This window comes from Eptatretus burgeri, chromosome 15 (assembly GCF_056783735.1).
Source record: "Eptatretus burgeri isolate ZD-2024b chromosome 15, Ebu_testis_v1, whole genome shotgun sequence".
Taxonomy (NCBI): Eukaryota; Metazoa; Chordata; class Myxini; order Myxiniformes; family Myxinidae; genus Eptatretus; species Eptatretus burgeri.
Window position 1 is genome coordinate 45,759,946 of NC_140975.1, and position 14,418 is coordinate 45,774,363.

At 46.2% G+C, this 14,418-nt stretch overlaps 2 protein-coding genes across 4 annotated transcripts in view; both read left to right on the forward strand.

Moving 5' to 3' along the window:
* The first annotated feature begins 1,205 nt into the window (after positions 1–1,205).
* Positions 1,206–7,043, forward strand: NANP (N-acetylneuraminic acid phosphatase). Of its 2 annotated transcripts, none has more exons than XM_085858338.1 (3): positions 1,206–1,458; positions 4,422–4,766; positions 5,123–7,043. In XM_085858338.1, the coding sequence occupies exons 1-3, from the start codon at positions 1,363–1,365 to the stop codon at positions 5,429–5,431; spliced, it is 750 nt and encodes a 249-aa protein (XP_085714464.1). In that variant the 5' UTR covers positions 1,206–1,362; the 3' UTR covers positions 5,432–7,043. The 2 variants fall into 2 exon arrangements, with proteins under 2 accessions (XP_085714464.1, XP_085714465.1); XM_085858339.1 differs by lacking the exon at positions 1,206–1,458 and adding an exon at positions 1,517–1,589.
* A 3,942-nt stretch (positions 7,044–10,985) lies between these two features.
* Positions 10,986–14,418, forward strand: part of DISC1 (DISC1 scaffold protein) — a 30,674-nt gene continuing 27,241 nt past the window's right edge. Inside the window, exons 1-2 of one of the 2 annotated variants that reach the window (XM_085858341.1) lie at positions 10,986–11,452; positions 12,368–13,128. In XM_085858341.1, the coding sequence (XP_085714467.1) occupies positions 11,395–11,452; positions 12,368–13,128 (819 nt within the window). In that variant the 5' untranslated portion in view covers positions 10,986–11,394. The remainder of the gene's footprint in view (positions 11,453–12,367; positions 13,129–14,418) is intronic. The other variant, XM_085858340.1, reaches the window with a different exon arrangement.

The window sequence follows — 14,418 nt, forward strand, 5'->3', positions numbered from 1 at the left end:
AGAAATTTTGTGGACAGGTTCGGTGTGTGACGAGGACAAATTGATTAGATTTTAATGAAGATCCAGATCATGATCATACGAGTACGATAATTAATTTTTTAAGTGATTCTTAAACATTGAGAGATCGGGCTAAAAATGACATATAGCACGATATCTCAAAAAGTTGTGAACGGATTTGGACGAAACTTGGTAGACAGGTTCGGTGTCTGACAAGGACGAATCGATTCAGTTTTGGTGAAGACCCGGATCCTGATCTGAATGTGAGATTTATTTAATTTTTAAAGTGATTCTTCACCATTGAGAGATCGGGCCAAAAACGATGCAGTACTGTATGGCATGATATTTCAAAAATGTATTGGTCCCGATATGTTCTCGTGGACCAGGCATCACGTGGTGGAGGTGTGCGCTCTCCCGTGTCCTTGTAGTTTATTTTGATTTCACAAGTTCGGCAGCATGCACGACGTGCATCTTGTTTGTTCATGCGTTTAACTTCTGTGCACTCCTGAACCAAACGACTGGACTCGGACAGAATGAGTTGAAAACTGGTGGTTGTACTCGGTGTTTGCCCAGGAAGGTTTTAGATTGTTTAAAGATAAAATAAATCATCGATCATCGTCCTGGGGGTTCAGGGTGAGGAGAGACCCCCAAGTCTGTCTGTCTGTGGCATCCGGCGTCGCTCACGGTGGGAGAGGGTGGGGTTGGTATTACGTCACAGTAAAACAGGTACATTCTGAGTGAATTAACTTGTTTGTTAATCCCTCCGTCAGGACGGATTCATCACGTTACACAAATGGAGGAAAAAATGAATTTTCCTTTTCATTCCTTCCTCACTACAAGGAAGAATTTTCTCAACTTTAATCCTTTTAACATCACATTAAACGATTGTCTAATTACCTCGTTTTAATAAATAAATAAACATAACTAACGTGGCTGAAGGACAGCGATCGTGGTGGGTTGGAGGGAGTGGGGTAGAGTAGTGATGGAGTAGGATGAAAGGGGTCGGGCTGGGGGGAGGGGGATACGGGGTCGGGCTGGGGGAGGGGGATACGGGGTCGGGCTGGGGGAGGGGGATACGGGGTCGGGCTGGGGGAGGGGGATACGGGGTCGGGTTGGGGTGAGGGGGATACGGGGTCGGGCTCGCTGGGGGGAGGGGGATACGGGGTCGGGCTCGCTGGGGGAGGGGGATACGGGTAGGGCTCGCTGGGGGGAGGGGGATTGGTGTAGGCCTGGGGGGATGTAGACGGTGGAGACCGAAGCGTTTGACGTTAAAACATTGAGAATCGCGACACGGGGTGGAGTGGCCGATCCCGACGCGTCTCTGACGTCACTTCAACGGCTCCAAGTCATCAGTGACAAGTCGAGATGGCATCGACAGACGAAACCCTGGAAGCCGTCATCTTCGATTTGGACAACACGCTCATCGACACGAGGGGCGCAGACAGACTTGCTTTCCAAGAGGTAAATTAAAATACGAGCTCATGGAAGGTAAATTATTACTTCCGTGTCCCGCTCGTCCTTCCGACACTTCCCGCTCAGGTCGAGCTCGTTGAAATGGATGAACCCAAGACGTTCATTGAGCTGTTCCTATGGTAACTATGAGTTAACCGCCGTGTGAAACAGCGAGTGGTTACCACACCACGATCAACATCATGGGTTCATCCATTGTTCTACCTGTTCGCGGACGCAGATCGGAACTCACCCTCACCAGCTCCACTGGTGATCATTGTCGTGATCCACGACATGACATTCTGGGTGCGTTTGGAAATCGATCTGAGATCACGTGACGGTGTTTAATCAATCACGTGACGGTGTTTAATCACGTGACGGTGTTTAATCAATCACGTGACGGTGTTTGTTTAATCACGTGACGGTGTTTTCCCTGTCGTCAACCCCCTCCCTTATGTGCTGTTTTTCAAACGTCGCTTGTGTTATACAAGGTGTATGTGTATGTGTATATATATATATATATATATATATATATATATATATATATATATATGTATATATGTATATATGTATATATGTATATATGTATATATGTATATATATATATATATATATATATATATATATATATATATAATATATATATATATATATATATATATATATATATATATGTGTATGTGTATGTGTATGTATGTATTATACGTATACATGAACACCTTCCATGCTCCTCTCACTGAAACTGCTGCGTAAAGCAACCAAGAATGCCTACACAAGGTAAGTGCTTTGCTATATCAAGCCCTTCCAAGAGTTTCTTCACAACTATAAAGACATTCACAAGTAGTACACACACATGAGAATCCCAATTCCACACACCCTCTTGGATGCTTTACACAGCAGTTTCAGTGAGAGATGTGGGTGGGTCTTTCTTTAATATGGATCTATCTCTATCTATCTATCTATATATATATATATATATATATATATATATATATATATATATATATATATATATATATATATATATATATATATATATATATATATATATATATATATATACTTAGCCTGGTGTTGGCGCAGTGGTTTGGGCAGTGGCTTCCAAAAGGTCCAAAAGGTCCTGAGTTCAAGCCCCGTTGAGCCACTGAATTAATACACCAGGGGGTTGACTCAGCCTACCATCCTTCCGAGGTCGGCGAAATGAGTACCAGTATACTGGGCCGGTGTATACCCCGGTTAAAATAGGTGTACCATATCCCTGTGTCGTAAGAGGCGACCAGGGTTGCGTCAGGAAGGGCATCCGGCGTAAAACATGTGCCAAATCACTATGCGGATCATACGGATGATCCGCTGTGGCGACCCCTAACGGGAGCAGCCGAAAGAAGAAGAAGAAGAAGAAAAACATATAATACATACATACTGGTTATATATTTTATATAAAAGTTACCAAGTGGGTATTGCCCTGATGAGCCCAAACAAGGGTGACACCAGGTCGGGAGCTTCACTTTTCATCTGCTTGGTGACAGCTTTTGACTTTCCTCACATGAACTGTGCTTGATGCCCTTGGGGTTAGCAGACCTGACGCTGTCATGATGATGTCATCACAGCATTGGTCCAAGTCAGGAGAATTTAATAATTTTAATGTCTGTAATATATATATATATATATATATATATATATATATATATATATATATATATATATATATATATATATATATATATACACATCATTATCCTTGCAGACAACTGATTGTGATCAGAACTCATGAGAAATGCATCAATCACTTGGCATAAGCTCATTTATCACCTCATTTTCGAAAAGTGTCTCCCTGAGGCTCAATTCCTACTAAAATTCATGGATGGACGTGTGTGTGTGTGTGTGTGTGTGTGTGTGTGTGTGTGTGTGTGTGTGTGTGTGTGTGTGTGTGTGTGTGTGTGTGTGTGTGTGTGTGTGTGTGTGTGTGTGTTCCACTACTCCTGCAGTTCTGGGCCAATTATATCCAGACTTGCTACATAGGATCAGCATGACCCCAATTAATGTATTGGGGTGTTTTTATCTTTGCCAGTGGTCTTGGAGGGTGGGGGTCAGTGCTGGATTAACCATTAGGCAGACAAGGCACGTGCCTTCGGGCCAGCCAAAAATTTGGGCTAAAAATTATTTTCACATTAAATATTTTTCTTTTTTGTATTAAATGTTTTGTTCTTGAATCAGTTCATCTTTTGTCTGGTGTCCATTTCCATGAGCTCGAGATCTAATATAAAATTTTCAGGCCATTCTCTAAAATTTCAAAATGTGCCTTAGGGCCCGCCGAGGCATAATCCGGCACTGGTGGGGGTGAGGGAGGGGATGCGTATTCTCCCCGTAAATGTGTATCGTGTAGCACTGCCTCAAGGTGGGAGAGGGTGTTGTAAGTCTCCACTCTTTACAGTTTACAGCATTGTTCCTGTCCCCAGGCTTTCCAGCGCAGTGAGGTGTTTTGAATTGTAAGCAGTCGGGATGTTTTTGCTTCATGCACGTAACCTGGGATATAATTTATTTTTTGGGAGCGTTTGAGGAAGCTGTCCATTACATATACACCACCCAAATAAAGGTATGCTTCAGAACATGTTGCATGCTTGGAACAAGATCGCCCGTAGGGTGGGTACTCTGCTAGTTTCAGTAATTAACTGTACAGTAGTACCAACTTGGTGTGATATGCTTCTGTTGCAGGTTTGGTGGTTCCAGCTGTTGTATACAGCTCATTCAAACTCTGTGCTGTCCTCAAGTACAGCCGTGAAATTGTTAAATTAAATAATTATTTGTGGGGGTGGGGAAGGGAAGGGGACAAGGGTCAAAATTACACTTTGGCAAAAAAATGTTTTTCCCATCTACCACCACCACCACCACTACCACCACCACCACGACCACCACGACCACCTTTTCAACTGTTTAATAATAATTTACTTTTGGCATGAATGGTTGTATCTCCTCAGGTGCGTCTGTTGCTGATCAGTCATGGCTTCAACTGCCAGGTAGATTCCGTACTTGCAAGCTTTTCAAAAAGACTTGCCAAAGAGCCCTCAGATCCGACTGGAAATCTCTGCTCGGACAAGTGGCGCAGCAACCTGTGGCTGGCTGCCCTTCACGAAGCTGCTGGTAGGCCAGAGGAACAGTGCCTGTTATTAGCCAAACTGTGTTTTGAGAAGTGGCTGCAGGTACGGCTCGCTCACCTCAAGCTGTTGCCTGAGACCAAGGAAATGCTGGTGAGGCTGCGCGGTGATGAAGGTCTTCGCCTCGGCTTGCTGACCAACGGCGAGGCGAGCACACAGCGAGATAAGGTAGGTCTTCAAGTTTGTGTGAGTCTAAATCTTCCACTTAAACACTCTTCCACTGGGATCTAATTAGTTAAAACATCATATAATTCCATTGCAATCTCCGATCACTGCAATCGTAAGAGCAGCTTAACAGTCGGTGACTGTTCTTTGGAGACCATAAGTTCTTGCTCGATATTTCCTTGCCCACAAGCCGCATTTCAGCAAACTGGCAGGTATGAAAACCATAACGAAACTTGGGAAAACCACGAAGGAACTTGTGGGCTTTGCAGGAAACGTCACGACTCTGTCGTGCCTTAAACGTGCACATTGCTGTATAAGCACGAAGATATAACTTCGAACGAAAATGTGTTTGGATGCAGATTAATGCTTGTGCCTGCAGCCGTTTCTTCGATGCGGTCTGCGTCGCGGCTGAGCTCGGAGCCGAGAAGCCTCTTCCCGCTGCTTACCTGCAGTGCTGCCAACAACTCGACGTTCTGCCCGAACGCACCGTCATGGTGGGAGACAGCTGGGAGTGTGACATCAGCGGATCCCTAACAGCTGGGCTGCGCTCTGCCGTCTGGGTGAACCCTGATGATCAGACACCGGGTCCAGGCATGGGAGGCATGCAACGATGGCATTCCGTACACAGTGTACTTGAGGCGGAAGTATTACTAAAGAAAATGTTGTGAGAGGTTGGTGGTGGTTTGGGATGGAGTGTTGCTGTTAGTCTTGGGGGTCCAGTTGGAATCCTAAATGCAACCCAAATGTAAACAGGGCCCAAGCTTGGTGAATGGAGTGGAGGCATTTTAAACACCCTTTAAATTGTTTTTGAAAATCATGCCTGTTTTTTGGGATCACATGACTTGAAGAAGTCAATCACGCGATTGTTATTTTGTCATATTCGGCACAATCACGTGGTATTTAGTCCAATTATTAGGAGCGTATTTAAGACTTGTACCATCCTAATGGAGCAGTTGATCTATCACCTGGAAAGGAACCTTTTTCATTGAATCAGTTTTAAACTTTAATGCCGACAATAAAATGTAACGCATCACCAGCTTTTACTGCCACTTACTCGATTCTCCTGAGGTCCCTGACATATAAGATGTAACTGCTCCACGTAGGCCACGGTTCGGATCCTCGACTGTTCAAATTCATCAATGGATGCAAGAATTGTAATTGAGTGTCTTTCGTCTCTGACTCAGGATAACTCGTGGTATATGATTGACTTCGGACCGCCAAAAGGGTGTTTGAATCATTGACCACGACGTGCTATCTTATCCGGTTTATTATGGTCAAGCCAGTGTATCATTTTGTGTGTCGTGTTTCATGGTGTGAAGTATTAATTGTCTGCGAAACTGTTCAAATTCAAACACTGGAAATATGTATTGTTACATGCACAGGAGAGAGAGAGAGATAGAGATAGAGATAGAGATAGAGATAGAGATAGAGATAGAGATAGAGATAGAGATATAGGTAGGGTGATGACCCCACGGTGGTGTATGAGTAAATATAAACCCACGGTGGTGTATGGGTTAACGCATTTATGAGTTTAGGCTGGCAGTTCCACCTTTGTGGGATGGGGCATCATATGTATACGAGTTAGAGCCTCTGGATTCCTGTAAGCTTGTGTTTGCACATGTTACGCACCCCCTCCCCCTTTCCCTTCATTTTTATGGCACTTCCCAACCCCGCCATGGTGCTTGATGGTTCAACCGATGCTGAATAGCTGGGAGAAGCGGTGTCAATTTTAGTTACCATTCCATAGTGATGTATTCATTGTTGCTGTGCTTGTTTTTATTTCCAATATTTTTTTTTGTCGTTAAAACCTTGTTAAACTACTTGCGTGGAGATGTTTTCTCTTCCTGCTACCGGGCTAACGGAAAACCAGGAAGCCTTTGGAAAAGCATAGGGTTTTGCTTTCCCGCTCGTGGCTTCAAATTTGACCGATCGCCATTCGGCTGTCTCGGGGCCATGCCCCATGTGTACGGGCGGGCGAGCAAGCTAACGTTTGCATACTCCTTGCACGTGACTTACCTTACAGGTACCTGGCCTTCCCTTGTCTTGAACAACGATATTCACATCTGCTGTGTTATTCCAAGTTCTGTGTGTCTGCTCTTGATTTACATTTTCTTTCGTGATCGTATTTTAAAATCATACGTGCCTTGCCGTTACGATGGGTTTTCTTGAAAACTGCTTGTATACATATACTGTATACATAAACCTTTCCTTCTGCTCTTCTGATTGTTGTAATTCACTCCCCCTTTCAATAAAAAAACAATACTCTGGTTATATTCACAATCAGGACGTGTGACTGAAGTTAATTTTCAAGCTTGAAAGATTGCTTTTATTTTCTTTCTTTCTTTCTTTACAATGTCGAGGCTCATGGAAGAGCGAGGTGATGCAGCGTATGAACTGACAGTGGGGCAGTGAGATAACAGCTGGCCACAAGAAGCAAGGGAATGAAAGAACAGGAAAAATGGAGGGTGGGAAAAGAAACCAGTTACCTGTAAGTACGATGGTGTTGGGTTAGGCATGATTAGTAGGGGCTAATAAGGATGGGGGTGAGATGAGATGACGGTGGGTATGCACACTCGCTTCTAAGCCGTCTAGCCTGGGTTTTAATCCCTTCCAGTTTGGTATTTCACAGGCAGGGCGACTCATCGATGTGTGCGCCGTCCCTTGGATGGACGTTCAACCGGGCGTCCCATATGCCGGCGTTAGTTAATGATCCCACGGTGTTCTTCACGAAGAGTCAGCAAGCTATCGCCAACACCTTGGCCAAATTTATCATCAAACTACTGCTGAGAAGGCAATGGCAAAGCACCTCGTGTAACCCTTGAAAATAAACTGCTTTGGCAGTAATGAACCTGTCTTCGAGCAGAACGCGAGAGTATGAATACGACAAACTCAATGAGCTGACTTGGTTCCATTTTTCACAGATAATGAGATGACAGAGTAGAGGGATGAAAAAATGGAGGAGAGGAGAGCATTGAGCTTGGTGGAGGGTTACTCGGAGGGGGGGGGGTGGTACTGTGGAAGAACGAGTGCAACCTTGGCTGGCGGAGGGATGGATGAGAATTGAGAAGGCAGGATAGTGAGGAGTTGAGAAAACGTAATACCCAGCCATTGGTTGAGTGAATGTTGTAGCTATTTGTAATAGTAGTAACTGTGTTAAAGAAAAATCCCACAGAAAGCTGGACGGGGTTTTCGAAACCTGGCAGCCAGTCAAACAGCTGGCTCTTGGGCCATGCAAGTTCAACTTGCTGTTCTTCGATGACAAAGTGGATCACTTCCAGATGTATTAACTGTTTGGACGCAGTAGCATTTGGGAAGTTTCTTTTTCAGATAAGTTAATGACTCGGACCATTCGTCCTGATTTACCAGCTCATTCCGCTTTCAAGTTTGATAAGCATACATTGCACTGACAAAGAGTTCTTCGATGCATTATCGGGTAACACGAATTATCATAACTATGTCAAAGTGGCTAAAACTACTTGAGTGTAACTTTTCGATTTGTGCCAAGTTTATAATGCCCTTTTTATCTCGCGTGTTCGAAGAGCAGAGAGCAACAGCCATACCCCCGGCGTGAACGTCAGCGTGAGCGTGAGCGTGAAAATGTTAAAGTTTTTGGTGCAAGTTATTTCTTTTCTAATGTTTTTATCTACCACACTATTTTTTACTGATTACAATATACAAATACATATATAGGGGGCTGCAAAAGTAGGTATACACTGAGGATTATACCAGTATTACCAGTATTGTAATAGTGATGCTAGGATTCATTTAATTTGAACATTTGAGGGATTAATATGTTTATTATTGATATGTTTATTATTGGTATTATTCTTGATATGTTATTATTGATATGTTATTATTGGGATGTTTTTTATTGATATTGTTGCGAATTCGCGCCCGCCGGCGTGCGGACGGCCACGTGACTCGAATCGCAGCACGTCGCCCACTGGACGGACAATTCAGTCGTGACCCTCTCGGACCAACGCCAGGAGCTAGTCACGGGTGGGGGTTTAACCTCACCACGATCGTGCCAATTGCCCACCCGCGCAGGATAGGGTCGCTTGCCAAATTGGATCTACCTAAGTACCTGCGCGAATGGTCGATCGGGCGCTCGCAGGTCGACTTCGGACACGGGCCGCTTGGGCGGCCTGTTCCGTGCTATCGGGATAACCGAGCGGTGTTATCGCCGACCTGGACGGTTCAGATTAATTAGCGGGCGTATTAAGCCCTTTACGTGAAGCAGGATGGAGGGTTAATAAAGAAAAGACGAAGCGAAACGGGAAAACAGTTCACACAATGCACATTTATTACGCGACACATGGAAAGCACACATATACAGCCAAACAGTCAAAATGCACATACAGCAGTTAAAACAAAAGAAACAATGACGCAGAGTTACTTCCGAATACGCGTACACACGGCAACACTTATACAGTTCTACTTTACAGACGGCGCCAACACACATTTACTCAAAAGCAAAGGAAAGAACCCACCCTCATAGACAAGGGGGCAGACGGGACTGTAGGCCAATATGCGCGCGTGACCTGAAGGAGCGGCCAGGTCCACGAGACCGGGTGGGTCCTACCCGCGTCCTCGTGATGCGTTGGCGGACGAGCCACAGATGTGGCCGCGTGGCTGTGCCCTGACTCCGTGCTCCTGGGCGGGTTTCGTTGGCACGACGTTTGGAGTGGGATGGGAACGGGGCCCCGTTTTTGCACTATCTCAGCGCGGGGGAAAGGGGGAATTGTTGATGCCCTGGGGGAGGAGAATGGCTGGCTGGCTTGGGTCCCGCGACGAGCGATCTCACACTGCGACCTCGTCGCCGACCGCCGTCCTTCTCGCCTCGGACCCGATCTCCTTTGCCTTTTCCCGCAACTCTCCTCAGCCGACTGCAGAACCCAACTCGCTGCCACACCGATGACTTCACCACCCGACTCCACTCTCTGCCACACCGATGACTCGACTCACTCTGCCCTGCCGACACACACTGCTACTGCCACACTCTGCTACGATTCGCCTTGCGCTCGCCGTTTTATAGGCCGGCAGGAGAAAACAATATGCAAATATCCGGATCAGGATGACTTCGGGGGCGGAGCCACGCTCGCCAATTGGACAGAGGAAAAGTGGGCGTGAACCTCGCCTAATCCTATAATTTGCATATATCGATTTCACACAGACGCCCCTGGAGGCGGGGCCAAGCCGCTCCGCACTTGCTAATTGGGCGGATCAGAAGTGGGCGTGTAGCGTTCTTGATCCGAATTCTCCCTCGGAAAGGCCGCTATTTGCACTCGCTGCTCAGTGCGTATCGCTGAACGAGCCCAGTACAGCCCGACGCTCAGTGTTCACAGGTGGTGAGGGAATGGCCGTAGAAGGAGAGAGGTGAGGGTGGTGGAGGGTTTATCGGTGGTGGTTTGATGGTTATGGTGCCGTTTGGGAATGGCGGTGATGCGATGTTTGCGGGATTGAGTTGTGAAGGTAAAGGTCGTGGCTGTTGGCATTGTTGTTGTTGTCTGAGGGTTGGAGCGTGGTTGTAGTTGGTGACGATGGCTGGCGTGGTGGTTAAGGTGGTTGTTGTGTGATGGCGGTTGAGACGTGGTTGGTTCAAAATAAAGATAGAACAGAAAAACGGCTATCTCAAAGCGTTGCAGCCCGAATGAATCACATAAATTCCTTCTAGACAACGGATTTGGGGCTAACTACACATGTACTTAGAGATATCTCACCTATGGGCCCTTCATGGTGTAATGTGAATTTCCACAGCCGTAACAATATGTTTATTGGTATGTTATTATTGATATGTTTATTATTGATATGCTTGTATAATCAATAAAATACGTTTTGTGCGCTCGTTTTGTTTTTCATTACTGTATACCTACTTTTGCAGCCCCCTGTATTGCTTAAAAATTATTTGGATTTGACTTCACTGCAATGCTTTATAAAAAAATATTATTAGACTAGTCTTTTAAAAACGATAAATGTATAAACAGGTGAGCATTGGATGGCTTTGGTTCATTGCACGCAGCCTGGTTATACTAACCCCCAACCGTTGGAGTTGCAGAGATATCCACAGTTAAAGTAAGTTGACGAATTGCGAGAGTTACCACGCCCACCGATGACGTAAGAGTAGGCGGAGCTTCCTCCGTCGGTCATGCTTACGGGGGCGGGGCTTCCTACGCTGGGCCTGGAGTTACCACGCCCACCGATGACGTAAGAGTAGGCGGAGCTTCCTCCGTCAGTCATGCTTACGGGGGCGGGCTTCCTCCGCTGGGCCTGGAGTTAGCGGGAATCGAAGTTCGGTAAGTCGTGTGAGGATTGAAGAGGGTAAACAGTTCCGGATGTTTGTCCATTTTTACAGATTATACAAATCGATGGCGGCATGAAAGGTCGTGCTGGAAGGCCCGAACCGCCGGATGACCGCACGGACCGAAGAGTCGCCCACGGAGTCGAATTTAAATAACGTCATTGAGAGCGGAAAACGGACGTCGGACCACGGATCCCGTTTATTGTGTCCCACTCACAGTCAAGAGACGGAGTGCATGACGTCATCGTGTGAGGGTCTCGGCTCTGCACGACCCCACGTGCTGCTGCTCTTCTGAAGTCCCTGCGATGGGGCCACGTGTCACGTGGCTGGAAAATGTCCACTTTTCCCCCTGTTAACGGGCAGCCTTGCGGAGGACGTGACGGCCACACGGGTGAGTTTGCTTTGTGCAATGCACCGCATCGCCTTTAAACCTGCTCCTCGTCTCTGTGATGAGCCTCGACTCGATTAAAAGGTTTTCAAACGTCGTGTCGACCGAACCCATCCGAGTCATCCATTGCCAGAGCAATCGGGCGTTAAAGAAAAGTTTCCTCCGGCGTTGCTCTCGTTGCGCACACGGGAGTCCAATGTTGTTGTCTGGACTGATCTCGCGTGAAGTTTTGTGAAACTTTAAAAAAAAATGTGGACTCGAGCTCTTTCTTGGAAATCTTCAACTTGTGCTGATGGATGGGGATTGCTCTCATCATCTGCCTTCAATGATGATTATATTATTAATATTAAAAATCAGCCCCCATGACCCCACCCCCACTGGCCCGGCCCCGAGGGGTCATATCAAAAATCCGACAGTGTTGTGCACTTCCCCATACATATATCTACTGTGTCCCAAAGTTTCAAGTTCCTATCCCAAACGGTGTAGGAGGAGCTATTTTGATCCCCTCTACGCTAAGCACCCCCTAGCCCCCCCAAGCACCCTCTGATCGTCATGTGTTTAAAAAAAATGTTGTTAAATGTATAACTCATGAATATGTTTGATTTAAAAAGCTATAAGACAATTTTTAATTTTTTTTAAATTGACCCCCATGACCCCAACCCCTCTGGCCCAGCCCTTCGGGGTCATATCAAAAATCCGACAGTGTTGTGCACCTCCCCATACATATATCTACTATGTCCCAAAGTTTCAAGTTCCTATCTCAAACGGTGTAGGAGGAGTTACAGGGTAAGACAGACAGATGGACGGACGGCGGAAACAATCACAATATTCCCACTTTTCTTCGAAAGCGCGGGAATAATAATTGTCAATCCCTCTTCTTGCTCTCTCTATCCCGTCTGGTGTCTTCTACTGATTTAGGAGAATTTATCGAGGAACCGTCCAAGCATCATGCCTCCTCGTCATCACCCAATCCTGGAGACCCTGAGGTGCACCTGCAGAACATCAACGGTGTCTCTCCGTTGCCAGGTATTCTTCAGTTTTCTGCTCGGTGGGACATTGTTGAAAATGGTGTAGAATGTGATGACGGGTGGAAAACGAAGCAGGAGGAGAACAATAATGTGCCGGGCAAATGCCCGCGGTCATGCCCGAGAGTGGACCGTGGCTGTTGTCCTTCACGTGTGCTTTGCGACGTGCGTGTCACTGACTTGACCAATGGGGTGGAGGAATCGAGAGCGCACCGTTCCCACGATGCACAGAGCGCTGGTGAGGGCTGCACCGCTGAATACGCCGGTTCGGTCGACCGCAATTTGTCTGTTGACCACTCGCATCTGGAGACGGACGGCTCGTCTGTATCGGAGCGTTCGAGGACCTCTCACGGAGGACCGGCACCCATGAGTCGTCAAAGGAATGACGGTTGTCAGCCGTTGCCACTTGCAAACCCCCAGCAAAGCCGCTGCTGCTCTAACCTCTCACCGATCTCGTTCGGACAAACGACTGCGTCGGCTGTTGAGTTGGAGGAGGACGACTCTGAGTTAGCCAAGCTGCATCCAAATGTCGCAACAAGACCCCCTTTGTGTTTCATCAATAATGCATTGGATGTGTTGGGCAAAAGCCGGAGGCGGTCGTTCGATGACAAGGAGCTGGAGAAACAATTGTCTGAATGTGAGAGGCACATCCAGGTGAGTTCTTCTTTCAACAATTGCTGCAGCGTAACCCCCCCCCCCCAAAAAAAAAAAAATGTGGATAATATCTATGGATGGTGAATCATTGAATAAACATTGTTGTCCTGATCTGTGTGACCTGCTATCAGTAAGTGTTTACAACTTAGTACAATGGAAGCTTTTCACAACATTTATTTTGGGGAAAGTTCCTTTGAGTTATCAGTGCTGCTGTAGCTCCAGCTGTGGCTGCGTGTCACAAAGGGTACAAATTGTCGTCCTTATTTCGATGCGATGAACACTTAAATTGTATTATGTTGCATTATGTAAAATATGATTAGTTTTGTTGTCGATGCTGGATATTTTGAGTGTTTTTCAGTGGGTATGTAAAATTTGTTTGTGACAAAGCCATGGCAGCTGCTGTTGAAATGGACAGATGTCTGTCACTGAGCTCGTGTCGATGTATCGATTTGATCTCCTCTTACACGTGATGCCTGCTAATGCAGTTCGGACACTTTCACGAGGTCACTGTAGAAATCATCTCAGCACCTGTGTCCCATTTGGAAGAGTTTTCTTTCTCCGTTGGCGAGTGTGGGTTCGACTCCCATGGCCGCTCGATCGAGCCAAACCACACTTTGGCAAGTGTGACGAGTATTCCAAACAACGCTCAACATGAGTGGTTGGAGGTCTTTGTCATGCAGTGGACTGGAACAGGCTGGTTTGCTGGAATACAAGACTTTGGTTATCATGGTGAGATGAGACATAGCATCCTCTTTGCAGCATCAGTGCTGTCGAAGCAGGTTTTTTGCCAAGCGTTGGGCTGGGTGGTTTGCCATTGCCTTCTCGGCAGGTGTCCAGCAATGACGAGTGCCGGTATATGGGTTCGTCGGCTTAACGTCCTCCTAATGGATGATGCACATGCCGGTCCATCGTCCTGCATGCGAAACACCAGGGTGAGTTTTTTTTTTATCGCTGGATTGAGATTCATACCCAGGCGAGACGACTCAGATGGGGAGTGTGCATACCTCGAAGCCATCCTGCCAACCTGTTGGTTTTCATACCATCCCAAACAAGAAAGAGCAGAGATTGCAGATCTTGGCAAGGATTTGTTTGGTTTGCTGCTCTATTACATCATTAACAATAGACATAATTAATACATAATTAGTAGATGTACTCACATTCCGATAATACGTAATTGGTAGATGTACTCGCATTCCAATGGTACATAATTAATCGACGTACTCACATTCCAATGGTACATAATTAATAGATGTACTCACATTCCAATGGTACATAATTAATCGACCAACA